An 18,092-nucleotide genomic window follows, 5' to 3' on the forward strand; every position below is an offset into this window, starting at 1 on the left:
AGGCCCGCGTACCGCAAAAAAAAAAAAAAAAAAAAACAGAAGTAGATGAATTACTTCCAAATGCTGGCCTTTTATGGGGCCAGCATCACCTTGATACTAAAGGCAAGCAAAGGCAAAGAAACCACAAGAAAAGAAAGGTCAATATCTCTGATGAACATAGATGCAAAAATCCACAGTAAAATACTAGCAAACTGAATTCAACAGCACATCAAAAAGATTATACATAACGACAAAGTGGGATTTATCCCTGGGATGCAAAGTTGGTTTAACATATGCACATCAATCAATGTAATACTTGACATAAAAAAATGAAAGATTAAAAAAACACGTGATCATCTCAATGGCTGCAGAAAAAGTATTTGACAAAGTCAAAAATCCATTCATAATTTTTAAAAAAACCTCTCAACAAAATAGGTACAGAAGGAAATTTCCTCAAGAAAATAAAGCCCATTTGTGAAAGGCCCACAGCTAACATCATAATCAATGGAGGAAAACTGAAAGCTTTTACTCTAAGATCTGGTAAAGACAAGGATGCCAACTCTCACCACTTCTATTCAAAATAGTACTGGAAGTAATAGAAAGAGCAGTAAGATAAGAAAGAGAAATAAAAGGCATCAAAATCAGAAAGGAAGAAGTAAAATTATTGCTTTTTGCAGATGACATGATCATATATGTGGAAAACCTAAAGACTCCATAAAAAATGTTAGAACTAATAAATGAATTCAGTAACGCTGTAGGATAAAAAGTCAACATACAAAAATCAGTTGCATTTTTTATACCAGTGATGATATCTCCAAAAAGGAAATCAAGAAAACAGTCCCATTTACAATAGTATCAAAAAAATGAAATACTTAAGAATAAATTTAACTAAGGAGGTAAAAGACCTGTACACTGAAAACTATTACACACTGATGAAAAAAAATTGAAGCAGGTATAAATAGAAATATACTGTGTTCATAGACTGAAAGAATTAATATTGTTAAAATAGCAATACTTCCCAAAGCAATATACAATATCCAGTCCATTGCTATCAAAATTCCAAAGGCATTTTTCACAGAATTAGAAAAAACAATTCTAAAATTTGTATCAAACCACAAAAGTCCCTGAACAGCCAAAGCAATCTTGAGAAAGCTTTAGGCATCACACTTCCTCATTTAAAATTATATTACAAAGCTATAGTAATAAAAACAGTATGACAATGGCATAGAAGTAGGCAAAGATAACAGTGGAACAGAATAGAGAGCCCAGAAATAATATATATATATATTTCATCAACTAATTTTCAACAAGAGTGCCAAGGAGAGACAATGGGAAAGGGGTAGTGTCATCAATAATTGTTGCTGGGAAAACTGGATATGCACATGAAAAAGAATGAAATTGGAACCTTCTCTTACACTGTACACAAAAGTCAAAATGGATTAAAGACTTAAATGTAAGACCTGAAACAATAAAATTCCTAGGAAAACAATCAGGGGAAAATCTCCTTGACATTGGTTTTGACAATTATTTTTTTGGATATGACACCAAAGGCTTAAGCAAAGCAGTAAAAATAAATGGGACTAAAGTCATTGTATTCTTTACCATCATATATTCACCCAAATAAGCAAATGAACAAACAAAACGTATGTCAATTGTATTTTCATTTTACTTAGGAATCATCTTGATGAAACACTAAAAATAACTTTATTAAATTTAGACCTTTAAGTACATCTTTTTAATACTGTATGTGAAAAAATGGTAAGAACCCATAAAACACATCTGCTACATACTGACATGAAATGATTATCTCCAGGGGGAGCACTTGTGTGATTGTTAAAATTACAAGCAAACTGGCAAAAAAATTTTCTCACAGAACACCTATTTTAATGAAAGTGTGATTGACAGAAATATTATGGTTATTCAGACTTAGGTATTTCTCAGACATTTTCTCAAAAATGAACTAAATGAGCCTGTCTTCAAAGAAAACAATTGACAGTATTTATTAACAAAGCTAAATTTTAAGTTTTCAGATGAAAATTAAAATTTGGGCATCTACTGTGTCTGCATTCTTGAGCTTAACAACTTCTCAAAACTTACAGACTTTTTTTGTGGAAACCGAGGGTGATAATTGATGAAGTTTTTATATTGATAATGAAATACGTTGACATTTATAAGATCTTCATAACTCAGTGAACCAGTGTTTTACCCATAATCAGTCAAAGGTGAAAAGAGACCTATGGATTTTAATGCAACAGAGTATAAAACGTGTATGACACTATGTCAGACCCCCCACGGTAATAACCTTTAAAAGAAATATGTCAACTTTGGAGATAGAATTGAAGAATATCTACAGTTGGCTGAAAATGCTCATAAACTATTCTTCCCTTTTACAACTTCATGTCTGTGTGAGGACTTATTTTCTGTATATACTTAATCAAAACCATGTATCTGAATTCAGAAGTAGAAATGAGTATCAAGCTGTCTTCTCCTAAGCCAGACATTGAGTTTTGCAAAAATGTAAAAACATTAACACTCTTTGCCTATTTAAGAAATTTTTAAAAATTTTAAAATAGTATTTGTGTTATCATAAAATGGTTTATTATTAGTTTTAAACACATTAATAAATTTTGAATACTTTATAAGTACTAATATTTCTTATTGTGATCATTAATAGATATAACCCACATGAACAAAATAGGGCAGGAGAGTAAGGTTTGGAAGCTGTCTATATACTTTTTTAACTTAGGCTTTAAAATCCAGGTTTCTTATAACATTGATTGGTACAGGTGACCAATCCACAAATTGGTTGCAGAAATACAGACTTTCTTCTTCTGTGTTTGTTTGGCTATCACAGGGTTTATCACCATCATTTGTAATCTTATCGCCCCAACTATGTTATGAAGTCCTACAGAAAAAGATTATGGGTTTTTTCTTTGAACTCATCATTTAGGTATGTTTATATTTAGGCTTTACTTCTATCACTTATTAGACCTCAATATTTTAAATTATTGACCGTGGCATTTATTGACTTAGACTTGAACAACCAGAATTATTTGCAAGTAATTTTTCCTTTAATTAAATTCTGTTGATTTCATATTTAAAGTAATTATGTTAATGCTTTATTATTAAACTTTAAAATTTTGTCCTTTTATAGTAATATGAAAAATCAATATTTCAGATATATGGATTGAATTGTTAAATGATGTAATAATTTATTGATATATTTTATTGAAATGCTCTAGGATTTCACAATCTTAATAAAAGTTCATAATTACTCTTATGTCACATTGTTAGGTTTTAGACTAATAAAAACATTTTTATTTTAAAACATTTAAAGACATTCTTTTAAAAATTGTCTTCATGTAAGAAAATACAAATCGTTTTGTACTGGATGGTAAAATCATTTAGTACTGAGTGAAAAGTGAGAACAGGAGATTCAAGTATATCTTGACCTAAATTGTTATGATTTTAAATATTTTAAAAATATATTTTGAATTAAAGATATATCAAATTCCAAAGGTATACCAACTCCTTAGAAAAATCTTCTAAGTATGATTTTGGTATCTTCTGGTATGATTTTGTAACATTTTATAATCTAGTATAACACTTGAATTTCCTAACCAAGACAAACTGAGAAGTGGAATTTTATGCTCCTCATGAGTATTTGGCTTTCTGGCATCTCTTCAGTGAGTTAGGACAGACACTGAAGTGGGTGGCATCGCACTATTGATCAACAACAAAAAGCCTTGCACTATTGTGGAAACCAGTGTAACAATGTCTGCTTGAAGAGGTTCTCTACACTTCTAAATGTAAATTTTACAGAAGAGCAAACACTTTGTTTGAACTACATCATCTGTCAGATTGCCTAAGGCACTAAAGTTAGAAATTGATTAGTGCTTGCTGCATTTTGCTAGGTATTTATTAATTTGTTCTGTTGATTTTTTGCTATGAGGTGACAAAAAAAAGATGTAATCCACAATATCTGTTCCAATATTCTTTTATATTTGTAAATAAACATATTTGGAAAGACCTTTGAGCAGAATAGTAAATGTTTTTATGATATTGTTTGGTACAACTAGATATTATATATAATGTACATAGCAGCATATCACTTTATGCTCACCTGACATAAATTGCATCAGTTCTTAAGCAACACATAATCTTCATTGCTTTTAGTCTCTATTTAATTTTGATAAGATAATTTGTTTATTTAAAATTAATAACACTTGAAAATAATATTTCTTTTTAAAATATCTTTAACTTACTATTTTAGAAAAAAATTTGGCTTAAATATTACTTGAGTCAGTTATCAAATCATTTAAAAATTCAAGAGTTTATCATTGAGAACATGCTTTAATGTACTTTAAATATAATATGCAAATCATTGTTCCAAAAAAAATTCTCATCTTTCTCCCCAGAGTATTAGACCTCAGACACTGTAAGATATTAGTGTCTAATTATTCTTTCCTGGAAGAGAAAATGAGTATTTCCAAATAGATAGATAGATAGATATAGATATAGTATATGTATAATTCACAAATGAATGCATATAGGTGTTTATATATATGCATATATATGAAGCATCATTTTTAGTTTATTTAACTTAAAATCACTTATCTTACCCATTTTAATTTTGCATGTTATTCTTAAATGAGATAATGACAAGGAGAGAGAAAAAAACAAATATGAAGAAAAGATATATTAAAATGAATTTTCCTGCAATGTAGAATGTAGACAGTAGACTGTAAATTCATTGTGACAAAGAACAAAAGGGCCCCTATGGACAGCCTACACAGCAACACTGAGTGATAAGCATGTTATTTTATGAGGCTAGAAGTCTAGATCACTACAGATTTTAAAAGGAAATATGACAAAAAACATAAAGCTCTTTAACAAGTAGCCACATAGTTTTATTTTACAGATATTATGTGTCATCAGTACAATTTTTAGCCATGAATTGGTCATTTAAACTATTTTTATACTAGTATATCCTAATCAACATCAGAGGTATCATCTTCACAAATGGGGGACCAAAATTTTTTAAATATATAAGTATATCTGTTTATTTTTTTCACTTAGAACACTAGTTAGTGATTGATAGTGCTTCTAGGATGGCACTGTGAATCATAAATGGAATTAAATCATTTCCCTTCACCAAAATTCTTCATTTTCAGTTAAAATGTGTGATAAAGTGAAAGCATTGAATATTGATCAAGTCAAAACTGGTACCCTTGTTAAAGACAAGGTAAATACCCAGTTTCTGCCCACTCTAGCCATCCTCTCCCACCTATGGTTAGGGAGGACTCAGAAACACTTGTTAAGCTCACAATCCAGAGGCACAGGCTCACTAAAGACTGATACCTAATGACAGGACTGTGGAACACGTCCCTTCATCCATGCCTGACCACCACATGACTAAAGGCCTATTTATAGCAGTTCCTTTTACCCAGTACATCATACCTGGCTACCAAGTAAAAATAGCCATCGCAAAGTGGCTTAAGACAGTAATAACTGATCATTTTGTGTAAGCACTGATATATAGCATGTACTGTACACTAAGTTAAAAATATTTTTCTTTCAAGGTAACTGAACTGCACAACATCAAAAATATAACCAGGCTGCCTCGAGAGACAAAGAAGCATGCAGTGGCAATTATCTTTCATGATGAAACGTCAAAGACATTTGCCTGTGAATCAGGTAAGCAATTATAGCCTTGTCTCCAGCTTGAAGACATGGAGTTGCTTCTGAGACAATAGCCCAGATGGATTAAGATCTACCACTGAATAGGATGGCTTATTGTGATGAGAATGTGCTGTGGAAGACTTTAGTAAGAAGCTCAGTGTATCTATTTCTACAGATGTTTTGGGTGCTTGTTTATTATGTGTCAGGCTTTTGCTCCCAGGTGGTCTGAGGACTCTTGAGGTTTCCTTTCAAGCTCGGAGAATTAAATAAACAATGCCGGTGAGAAGCTGTTAGGGCAAGCGCATGCTTTGTGTTCTGGTCCTTGCTGAGTGTGCAGCTGGAGGCAGTTGGTAGCACGATAACAGTGCTGCTGTGCAAGAGTGTGGCACGGCACAGCCGCGGTCCCCAAACATTTCAAAACAGAACTTTGAGTGATTGGTTGCCTTCATGGATTCTCAGTATTACAGTGAAATACCTTTCAGATTGAATTTTAGCATCCCAGTTCATAAAACACTCTGACATTATTGAGACACAAGGCAGGTTATCGTTGGAACTTGCAGTGTTTTTGATTTTGGAATCCGTGTGCTGTGTAATATATTAGTTGGCTTATTATAGTTTTTTAAAGATTTTGCTCAGGGAAATGGTGTATTCATTTTATAATGGATGTAAGCAAAAAGCATTAAGGATTTGAAAGATGTGAATTTCAAATAATAGATGAGTCTTTAGGAGAAGCTTTGTTGAGTAATTTTTAAAAGGGAGTAAAGTTTCTGTATTTATGGTTAAAGTTTATAGGTATATTTATTACCAGGTTATGTTATTCAAAAACATAAAGTCACTTTGCCTAAATAAATTGCTCATACCTCCTCACCTACACTTGTCTTAGCTTTGCTAAATTGAATTAGAATGTATCAAAGTGTTCCTCTTTCCTTGAATGCCTTTATTCCTTTTATGTACCTTTCTTCACTAGTCATCTGACCTCATTTCATCATTAAAAATTGTCTTTTTGGCGGTTGCATAGAAGTCTGTTAACTGGTAATATAAATCCCCATGTGGTAATAGAACCCATCCCAAACTTGCTGGTATCATATATTAATATCCAAAAGTATTTGTGCCTTAGTGTTCATTGTCTTACAACTGCACAACCTCACTTTTCTCTGAGCTCTTAAATAATGTTGCATATTGAAACTAACAACAACCAGAGGAGGACCTTCAAGATGGCAGAAGAGTAAGACGTGGAGATCACCTTCCTGCCCACAAATACATCAAAAATACGTCTACATGTGGAACCACTCCTACAGAAGACCTACTGAATGCTGGCAGAAGATCTTAGACTTCCCAAAAGACGTGTGGCTGACAGGGTCTTGGTGCTCTGGCGGGGGGTCAGGCCTGAGCCTCTGAGATGCGAGAGCCGAGTTCAGGACATTGGCGCCACGTAATATCAAATGGCGAGAGCTCTCCCAGAGATCTCCATCTCAATGCTAAGACCCAGCTCCACTCAATGACCAGCAAGCTCCAGCGCTGGACACCCTATGCCAAACAACTAGCAAGACAGGAACACAACCCCACCCATTAGCAGAGAGACTGCCTAAAATCATAATAAGGTCACAGACACCCCAAAACACAGCACTGGATGTGGTCCTGCCCACCAGAAAGACAAGATCCAGCCTCATCTACCAGAACCCAGGCACTAGTACTAGTCCCCTCCACCAGGAAACTTACACAGCCCATTGAACCAACCTTACCCACGGGGGCAGGCACAAAAAACGATGGGAACTACAAGCCTGCAGCCTGCTAAAAGGAGACCCCAAACACAGTAAGTTAAGCAAAATGAGAAGACAGAGAAACACACAGCAGATGAAGGAGCAAGGTAAAAACCCACCAGACCAAACAAATGAAGAGGAAATAGGCAGTCCACCTGAAATAGAATTCAGAGTAATGATAGTAAAGATGATCCAAAATCTTGGAAATAGAATGGAGAAAATACAAGAACGTTTAACAAGGACCTAGAAGAAACAAAGAGCAAACAAACAATGATGGACAACACAATAAATGAAATTTAAAATTCTCTAGAAGGAATCAATACCAGAATAACTGAGGCAGAAGAACGAATAAGTGACCAGGAAGATAAAATAGTGGAAATAATTACCACAGAGCAGAATAAAGAAAAAAGAATGAAGAGAATTGAGGACAGTCTCAGAGACCTCTGGGACAACATTAAACACAGCAACATTCGAATTGTAGGGGTCCCAAAAGAAGAAGAGAAAACGAAAGGGACTGAGAAATTATTGGAAGAGATTATAGTTGAAAACTTCCCTAACATGGGAAAGGAAATAGTCAATCAAGTACAGGAAGCACAGAGAGTACCATACAGGATAAACCCAAAGAGAAACACTCCAGGACACATATTAATCAAACGATCAAAAATTAAATACAAAGAAAAAATATTAAAAGCAGCAAGGGAAAAACAACAAAGAACATACAAGGGAATTCCCTTAATGTTAAAAGGTGATCTTTCAGCAGAAACCATGCAAGCCAGAAGGGAGTGGCAGTACATATTTAACGTGATGAAAGGGGAAAACCTACAACCAAGATTACTCGACCCGGCAAGGATCTCATTCAGATTCGACGGAGAAATCAAAAGGTTTATAGACAAGAAAAAGATACGAGGTTTCAGCACCACCAAACCAGCTTTACAACAAATGCTAAAGGAACTTCTCTAAGCAGGAAACACAAGTGAAGAAAAAGACCCACAAAAGTGACCCCAAATCAATTAAGAAAATGGTAATAACATACATATCAATATCACCTTGAATGTAAATGGATTAGATGCTCCAACCAAAAGACATAGACTGGCTGAATGGATACAAAAACACAGGATAAACCCAAAGAGAAACACTCCAGGACACATATTAATCAAACGATCAAAAATTAAATACAAAGAAAAAATATTAAAAGCAGCAAGGGAAAAACAACAAAGAACATACAAGGGAATTCCCTTAATGTTAAAAGGTGATCTTTCAGCAGAAACCATGCAAGCCAGAAGGGAGTGGCAGTACATATTTAACGTGATGAAAGGGGAAAACCTACAACCAAGATTACTCGACCCGGCAAGGATCTCATTCAGATTCGACGGAGAAATCAAAAGGTTTATAGACAAGAAAAAGATACGAGGTTTCAGCACCACCAAACCAGCTTTACAACAAATGCTAAAGGAACTTCTCTAAGCAGGAAACACAAGTGAAGAAAAAGACCCACAAAAGTGACCCCAAATCAATTAAGAAAATGGTAATAACATACATATCAATATCACCTTGAATGTAAATGGATTAGATGCTCCAACCAAAAGACATAGACTGGCTGAATGGATACAAAAACAAGACGTGTATATATGCTGTCTACAAGAGACCCACTGCTGACCTAGGGACACATACAGACTGAAAGTGAGGGGTTGGAAAAAGATATTCCATGAAAATGGAAATCAAAAGAAAGCTGGAGTAGCAATTCTCATATCAGACAAAACAGACTTTAAAATAAAGACTCTTACAAGAGACAAAGAAGGACACTACATAATGATCAAGGGATCAATCCAAGAAGAAGACATAACAGTTGTAAATATTTATGCACCCAACATAGCAGCACCTTAAACAGAAGGCAAATGCTAACAGCCATAAAAGGGGAAATCAACAGTAACAAAATCATAGAAGGGGACTTTAACACCGGAGTTTCACCAATGGAGAGATCATCCAAAATGAAAATAAAAGAGGAAACACAAGCTTTAAATGACACATTAAACAAGATGGACTTAATTGATATTGATAGGACATTCCATCCAAAAAGAACAGAATACACTTTCTTCTCAAGTGTTTATGGAACATTCTCCGGGATAGATCATATCTTGGGTCACAAATCAAGCCTTAGTAAATTTAAGAAAACTGAAATCTTATCAAGTATCTTTGCCGATCACAACGCTATGAGACTACATATCAATTACAGGGAAAAAACTGGAAAAAATACAAACACATGAGGCTAAACAATACACTACTAAATAACCAAGAGATCACTGAAGAAATCAAAGAGAAAATCAAAAAATACTTAGAAACAAATGACAGTGAAAACGCGATGCCCCAAAACCTATGGGATGCAGCAAAAAGCAGTTCTAAGAAGGAAGTTTATAGCCATACAATCCTACCTCGAGAAACAAGAAAAATGTAAAATAAACAGCCTAATCTCACACCTAAAGCAATTAGAGAAAGAAGAACAAAAAAACCCCAAAGTTAACAGAAGGAAGGAAATCATAAAGATCAGATCAGAAATAAATGAAAAAAAATGAAGGAAACAATAGCAAAGATCAGTAAAAGTAAAAGCTGGTTCTTTGAGAAGATAAACAAAACTCATAAACCATTAGCCAGACTCATCAAGAAGAAAAAGGAGAACACTCAAATCAACAGATTTAGAAGTGAAAAAGGAGAAGTAACAACTGACACTGCAGAAATACAAAGGATCACGAGAGATTACTACAAGCAACTCTATGCCAATAAAATGGACAACCTGGAAGAAATGGACAAATTCTTAGAAAAGCACAACCTTCCAAGACTGAACCAGGAAGAAATAGAAAATATAAACAGACCAATCAAAAGCACTGAAATTGAAACTGTGATTAAAAATCTTCCAACAACCAAAAGCCCAGGAACAGATGGCTTCCCAGGAGAATTCTATCAAACATTTAGAGAAGAGCTCACACCTACCCTACCAAAGTCTTCCAAAATATAGTAGAGGGAGGAACACTCCCAAACTCATTCTGTGTGGCCACTATCACCCTGATATTGAAACCAGACAAATATGTCACACACACACACAAAAAAACTACAGGCCAATATCACTGATGATCATAGATGCAAAAATCCTGAATAAAATATTAGCTAACAGAATCCAACAGCACATTAAAAGGATCATACACCATGATCAAGTGGGATTTGTCCCAGGAATGCCAGGAGTCTTCAATATACGCAAATCAGTGTGATACACCACATTAGCAAATTGAAGGATAAAAAACATCTGATAATCTCAATAGATGCAGACAAAGCTTTTGACAAAATTCAACACCGATTTATGAAAAGAACCTTCCAGAAAGTAGGCATAGAGGGAACTTATCTCAACATAATAAGGGCCATATTTGACAAACCCACAGCCAACATCGTTCTCAGTGGTGAAAAACTGAAACCATTTCGACTAATATCAGGAACAAGACAAGGTTTCCCACTCACCACTATTATTCAATATAGTTCTGGAAGTTTTAGCCACAGCGATCAAAGAAGAAAAAGAAATAAAAGGAATCCAAATTGGTAAAGAAGTAAATCTGTCACTGTTTGCAGATGACATGATACTATACATAGAGAATCCTAAAGATGCTACCAGGAAACTACTAGAGCTAATCAATGAATTTGGTAAAGTAGCAGGATACAGATAAATGAACAGAAATCTCTTGCATTCCTATACACTAACGATGAAAAATCTGAAAGTCAGATTAAGGAAACACTCCCATTCACCATTGCAACAAAAAGAATAAAAGGAGACAAAAGACCTGTATGTAGAAAAGTATAAGACACTGATGAAAGAAATTAAAGATGATGCAAACAGATGGAGAGATATACCATGTTCTTAGAATCGAAGAATCAACATTGTGAAAATGACTATACTACCCAAAGCAATCTACACATTCAACGCAATCCCTATCAAATTACCAATGGCATTTTTCACAGAATGAGAACTAAAAATGTCACAATTTGTATGGAAACAGAAAAGACCCTGAATAGCCAAAGCAATCTTGAGAAAGAAAAACGGAGCTGGAGGAATCAGGCTCCAAGACTTCAGACTATACTACAAAGCTACAGTAATCAAGATAGTATGCTACTGGCACAAAAACAGAACTATAGATCAATGGAACAGGATAGAAAGCCCAGAGATAAATCCATGCACTTATGGTCACCTTATTTTTGATAAGGGAGGCAAGAATATACAATGAAGAAAAGACAGCCTCTTCAATAAGTGGTGATGGGAAAACTGGACAGCTACATGTAAAAGAATGAAATTAGAACACTTCCTCACACCGTACCCCAAAATAAACTCAAAATGGATGAAAGACCTTAATGTAAGGCCAGACAGTATAAAACTCTTAGAGGAAAACATAGGAAGAACCGTCTATTATATAAATCACAGCAAGATCCTTTTTGATCCACCTCCTAGAGAAATGGAAATAAAAACAAAAATAAATGGGACCTAATGAAACTTAAAATCTTTTGCACAGCAAAGTAAACCATAAAGAAGATGAAAAGACAACCCTCAGAGTGGGAGAAAATATTTGTAAATGAAGCCACTGACCAGGATTAATCTCCAAAATATACAAGCAGCTCATGCAGCTCAATATCAGAAAAACAAATAACCCAATCCAAAAATGGAAAGATCTAAATAGACATTTCTCCAAAGTGGATATCCAATTGGCAACCAACACATGAAGAGATGCTCAACATCACTAATTGTTAGAGAAATGCAAATCAAACCTACAATTAGGTAGCACCTCACACCAGTAGGAATGGCCATCATCAAAAAATCTACATATAATAAATGCTGGGGAGGGTGTGGAGAAAAGGGAACCCTCTTGCACTGTTGGTGGGAAAGTAAATTGATGCAGCCACTATGGAGAACAGTAAGAAGGTTCCTTAAAAACTAAAAGTAGAACTACCATACAACCCAGCAATCCCACTACTGGGCATATACCCTGAGAAAACCATAATTGAAAAAGAGGCATGTACCAGAATGTTCACTGCAGCTCTATTTATAATATCCAGGACATGGAAGCAACCTAAGTGTCCATCGACAGATGAATGGATAAAGAAGATGTGGCACATATATACAATGGAATATTACTCAGCCATAAAAAGAAATGAAATTGAGTTATTTGTAGTGAGGTGGATGGACCTATAGTCTGTTATAGAGAGTGAAGTAAGTCAGAAAGAGAAAAACAAATACCGTATGCTAACACATATATATGGAATCTAAAAAAAAAATAATGGTTCTGAAGAACCTAGGCACAGACAGGAATAAAAACGCAGACGTAGTGAATGAACTTGAGGACATGGGGAGGGGGAAGTGTAAGCTGAGACGAAGTCAGAGAGTGACATTGACATATATACACTACCAAATGTAAAATAGATGGTGGGAAGCACCCGCATAGCACAGGGAGATCAGCTCGGTGCTTTGTGACCACCTAGTGGGGTGGAATAGGGAGGGTGGGAGAGAGATGCAAGAGGGAGGGGATATGGAGATATTTGTATACCTATAGCTGATTTACTTTGTTATACAGCAGAAACTAACACAACATTTTTAAGCAATTATACTGCAATAAAGATGTTTAAAAAAACAAAAAACAAAACTAACAACAACCAGAAAATTGGCTTTCCAAAACAGATAAAAGAGCCTTTTCTTTATTGTTTGTATGTTTCAATTTTCACTGTTGTTTTACAATTTTTATTTGTACTGAGTTGTGTTGTGGGTACATAGGCAATACCAGAGCATCTTATTTTGGATAAGAATGATATTGAATTATGTTTCTACATAATTCTGAAATTTAGACTCACAGTTGTAACCCACAGGTCTGAAATTGGAAGCTTTTGTTTTCTTTTTTGGCAGTGGTGGTAGTTTCATGGGTTCATGTAAGATTTTTGAGAAATGAAAGGCTCTTCTTTAAAAGAAAATGGCCTTAAATTTCAATGGAAGAATATCCTGACAGTGAGACTGAGGCAAGATCTAAGTGTAAAAATGAAGAATGCTTTTTTCTGCATTTCTTGCAGAGTTTTCAACTAGTTTAAATTATGATTAATTTGAAAGTATTATTTATTTTTTAAACCATTTTTTTATGTGTAGATGTAACAGTCTACTTTTAGATGGTAGTAAAAGTGTTTAAGAAGCCATGGCACAATTTTTTTTAAATTGTCTTAACTTCGTGGCATGCCAATGGGAAAAAAGGAAGTACTTAAAAACAAGGAATTTGAGTATTTTTTTCTTGCAAATTATGTTTTTCAGATAGATATTAAGATGGAGGTAGTCTATATCTTTTAATAAAATGACAAAATTACATGGAAAACAGACTCAAACTGAAAAGCAGTCAGATGTGAAAACTAAAATAGCAAGATTAAAAGGAGCTCTCACATTTACTTCTAATGAAAATGAAGATTAAAATGTACTCTCATAATGGCTAGTGAGAATGTGAATTGTTTCAATTATTTCTTTCAAGAAAACTGACAACTGCCATTATAAACATGAATACCCTTGACTCAGTGAACCTTCTTGGGAACATATCCTTTGTATTATACATTATGTGTAATGACAACAAAATTGGAAACAAGTGAATGCCTATCTGGAAAATCATTGAATAAATTATGGTATATCCTTATCATGAAATATTATGCAATCAATAGGAAGAATTCTAATTAACCCAATTAACTTGAAGACATTTCTAAGAAGTGTAGTTCTTCAAGCAAAACAACCAGCAGAGAAGTATGTAGTGAATAATCCCATTTTGTAAAAGAAAAAATTGAAAAAGCGTGTGTTTTAACAAGCATTACCTGGGACGAGGAGATGATAATAAGGTAGATAGAAAGGAAGATGGGTTAAAAAAAGGCAAGCAAAAAGGAAAAGTAAGAAAATAAAATGAACAGAAGAAAATACCCAGTATATATAAAATATCCCATTTATATGAAATTATGCATATGTGAACATTCCCATGAATATATCCAAGTTTTTAAAAAGTTAATCATCAGGGAAATGCAAATTAAACCATAATGAGGTATCACTGTGCACCTATCTGAATGGCTGAAATTAAAAAAAATAATAGTGATACCACTAAATGTTTGAGAGGTTGCAGGGAAACTGGATCACTCATATGTTGCTGGTGGGAATGTAAAGTGGTCCAGCCACTGTGGAAAGTGGGTGGCAGCTTCTTATAAAACTAAATATGTAATTATTACACAATCCAGCAATTGCACTCTTGGACATTTATCTCAGGGGAAAAAAAGAAAACTTATGTTCACACACACATATACACCTGTACAAAAATGTTCATAATAGCTTTATTCATAATAGTCAAAAACTGGAAAGAGCCCAGAGGTCCTTCAACAAACTGTGGTATACTCATACTGTGAACTACTCCTCAGCAGTAAAAAGGAACAAATGTTTAATATATGCAGCAGCCTGGGTGAATCTCAAGTGAATTAGGCCCAGTGAAAAAAAGCCAATCCCCAAAGATTATATACTTTGTGATTTCACTTATACAACATCTGTGAAATGACACATTTTACAAATGGAGGACAGTTTAGTTGCCAGAGGTTAAGGTAGGGGTTTGGGGGTGTGGAGACGGGGAGTGTATGGTCATAAAAGGGTAACACGAACTTGTATTGGACTTGAGCAGTTATCTTGATTGTGGTGGTGCACACACAAATCCACAAGGTGATAAACTGTGTAGAATTTAACACACACACACACACACACACACACACACACACACACACAAGTAAGTACGAGTAAAACTGAGGAAATCTGAATAAAATCAGTGGATTTCCAATGTCAGTATCCTGGTTGTGATGTTGTACTATAATTTTTCAAAATATTAACATTGGGGTCAGAGAGAAGAAAGTGGTCAAAATATACACAGGATCTCTCTGTAGTATTTCTTATTATTACTAGTGAATCTACAATTATCTCAGTAAAACTTGCAATAAAATACTAGCGCTATATCAGTTATCTGTAAGGTCACCTATGATGTATTTTTAAGTTAAAAGACAGAGAAAGAATTGCAGAAATAAAACGTGGTGTAGTCTAACATGCTAAAAAGAAACTGACAGCAATAACAACAAACAATAAAAATAATCCTAACGTGTACCTATGTAACTTGTGTATGATTCATGAGTAAAAAGACACGTGTGCACGCATACATACGTGTGTGTCTTGCTCCTCCCTAACGTGTAGACCTTGTATGAGCTCCCCCAGCCTAGTATGCCCCCCGCACACTTCAACCAACCATCTCTACATTTCCTTCCATCCTCAGTGTAGGATCTCATGCTTCCTGCCCCTCATCTTAGTACCTCTGCTCTATTCCCCCATAGCACTGGAACTTGGACTTCATGTACCTTCTTCAAAACCTCTCTGCTCTGTAGGATTTTAAGTTCAATGAAGACATAACCCTGGTGTCTTTCTCCTCCTGGAATTACCAGCACCACAGTGCTAATAAAAATTTGTTGAATTAATGAATGAGTAAAGTTTATACTGAAATTTTGTTATAATCATATGTTTATCATCTTCCTTTATCAAAGAGATCATTGTTTTTCAAAACAAGTTTGGGAGACTAATTTGACTGCCCGATAGGAAAAATTATTTAAATTGCCAAATAACAGATTGCTCTGTGTTGTGATGGGGAGTGGGGGGTGGTGATCAGTGTGCTGTGTGTGTGTGTGCAAATCACCATGGCCCACCAGGTCTGCTGTAACAACTATGAATAAAACATTCTTGAATACAAATGAACATTTCTGCATTCTGCCATTCCTTGAAAAGAGAGCCCATGTTGATTCTTTTTTTTTTTTTTTTTTTTGGAGTATGTTCAATGCCTAGTGAATAAAGGAACAGATGGCTTAGATGTTGGAAACCCAGAGGTTGGGTAATAGATTCTGTTACCTTCATTAAGGAAAAGAGAAAAGGAAAGGAAGAGCTCAGCTATGTCTGTCTTTGTCAGTATATGAAATCTGAAAAGTTATCTCCAAATAATTCAGGGCAAGTAATATTTAAAGTCTGAACAACCTGGTTAATTTCCTAAATAATTATTTGAAGCATTGAATTTATTCTGTAATATAGTGAACTTATTTCTATAGTTTTTCCCACTTTAAATTTGTAATGGAATATTCATGAATAAATTGCCCCACATTAAAAATGAAAACTATTTGGGCAAAACCCAAATCCCAATATATCCATAAACTTATTAAATTTTTTAAAAGTTTTGCATAAGTATTACTTTGTACCTGAAATACCTGGATATCAGTTAATCACGTTTCAGTTTATTCACATTATATTTCCCAAATCCTGTATCTTTGGGTTTGTTTTTTGTTTTTTTAGAAATTTCATGTAATGTCTGAAACATTTATATTAAAATATTTCCATACAAATACCCAAAGAAAGTTTAGTATTAGTTGTTTTGTTTGTTTGTTTGTTTGTTTACACTGCAGGTTCTTATTAGTCATCAGTTTTATACACATCCACCATCCCCACCCCACCACAGTTTTCCCCCTTGGCGTCCATACGTTTGTTCTCTACATCTGTGTCTCAACTTCTGCCCTGCAAACCTGTTCATCTGTACCATTTTTCTAGGTTCCACATACATGTGTTAATATACGATATTTGTTTTTCTCTTTCTGACTTACTTCACTTTGTATGACAGTCTCTAGATCCATCCACGTCTCAACAAATGACTCAATTTCATTCCATTTTATGGCTAAATAATATTCCATTATATATATGTACCACAACTTCTTTATCCATTCGTCTGTCGATGGGCATTTAGGTTGCTTCCATGACCTGGCTATTGTAAACAGTTCTGCAGTGAACATTGGGGTGCATGTGTCTTTTTGAATTATGGTTTTCTCTGGGTATAGTAGTGGGATTGCTGGATCATATGGTAATTCTATTTTTAGTTTTTTAAGGGACCTCCATACTGTTCTCCATAGTGGCTGTATCAATTTACATTCCCACCAACAGTGCAAGAGGGTTCCATTTTCTCCACACTGTCTCCAGCATTTGTTGTTTGTAGATTTTCTGATGATGCCCATTCTAACTGGTCTAACTGGTGAGGTGGTACCTCATTGCAGTTTTGATTTGCATTTCTCAAATAATTAGTGATGTTGAGCAGCTTTTCCTGTGCTTCTTGGTCACCTGAATGTCTACTTTGGAGAAATGTCTATTTAGGTCTTCTGCCCATTTTTGGATTAGGTTGTTTGTTTTTTTAATATTGAGCTGCATGAGCTGTTTATATATTTTAGAGATTAATTCTTTGCACGATGATTCATTTGCAAATATTTTCTCCCATTCTGAGGGTTGACTTTTCATCTTGTTTATGGTTTCCTTTGCTGTGCAAAAGCTTGACATTTCATTAGGTCCCATTTGTTTATTATTGTTTTTATTTCCATTACTCTAGGAGGTGGATCAAAAAAGATCTTGCTGTGATTTATGTCAAAGAGTGGTCTTCCTATGTTTTGCTCTAAGAGTTTTATAGTGTCCAGTCTTACATTTAGGTCTCGAATTCATTTTGCATTTATTTTTGTGTATGGTGTTAGGGAGTGTTCTAATTTCATTCTTTTAGATGTAGCTGTCCAGTTTTCCCAGCACCACTTATT

The 18,092-nt window shown here is 34.6% G+C and overlaps 1 protein-coding gene across 1 annotated transcript in view; it reads left to right on the forward strand.

Annotated features, from left to right (window-relative positions):
- The window catches only part of DOK6 (docking protein 6), a 416,007-nt gene that overhangs the window by 172,856 nt on the left and 225,059 nt on the right, over positions 1–18,092 (forward strand). The window contains exon 3 of the mRNA XM_024133945.3: positions 5,562–5,676. Within this exon, the coding sequence (XP_023989713.1) occupies positions 5,562–5,676 (115 nt within the window). The remainder of the gene's footprint in view (positions 1–5,561; positions 5,677–18,092) is intronic.

This window comes from Physeter macrocephalus, chromosome 19 (genome assembly GCF_002837175.3).
Source record: "Physeter macrocephalus isolate SW-GA chromosome 19, ASM283717v5, whole genome shotgun sequence".
Classification (NCBI taxonomy): Eukaryota; Metazoa; Chordata; class Mammalia; order Artiodactyla; family Physeteridae; genus Physeter; species Physeter macrocephalus.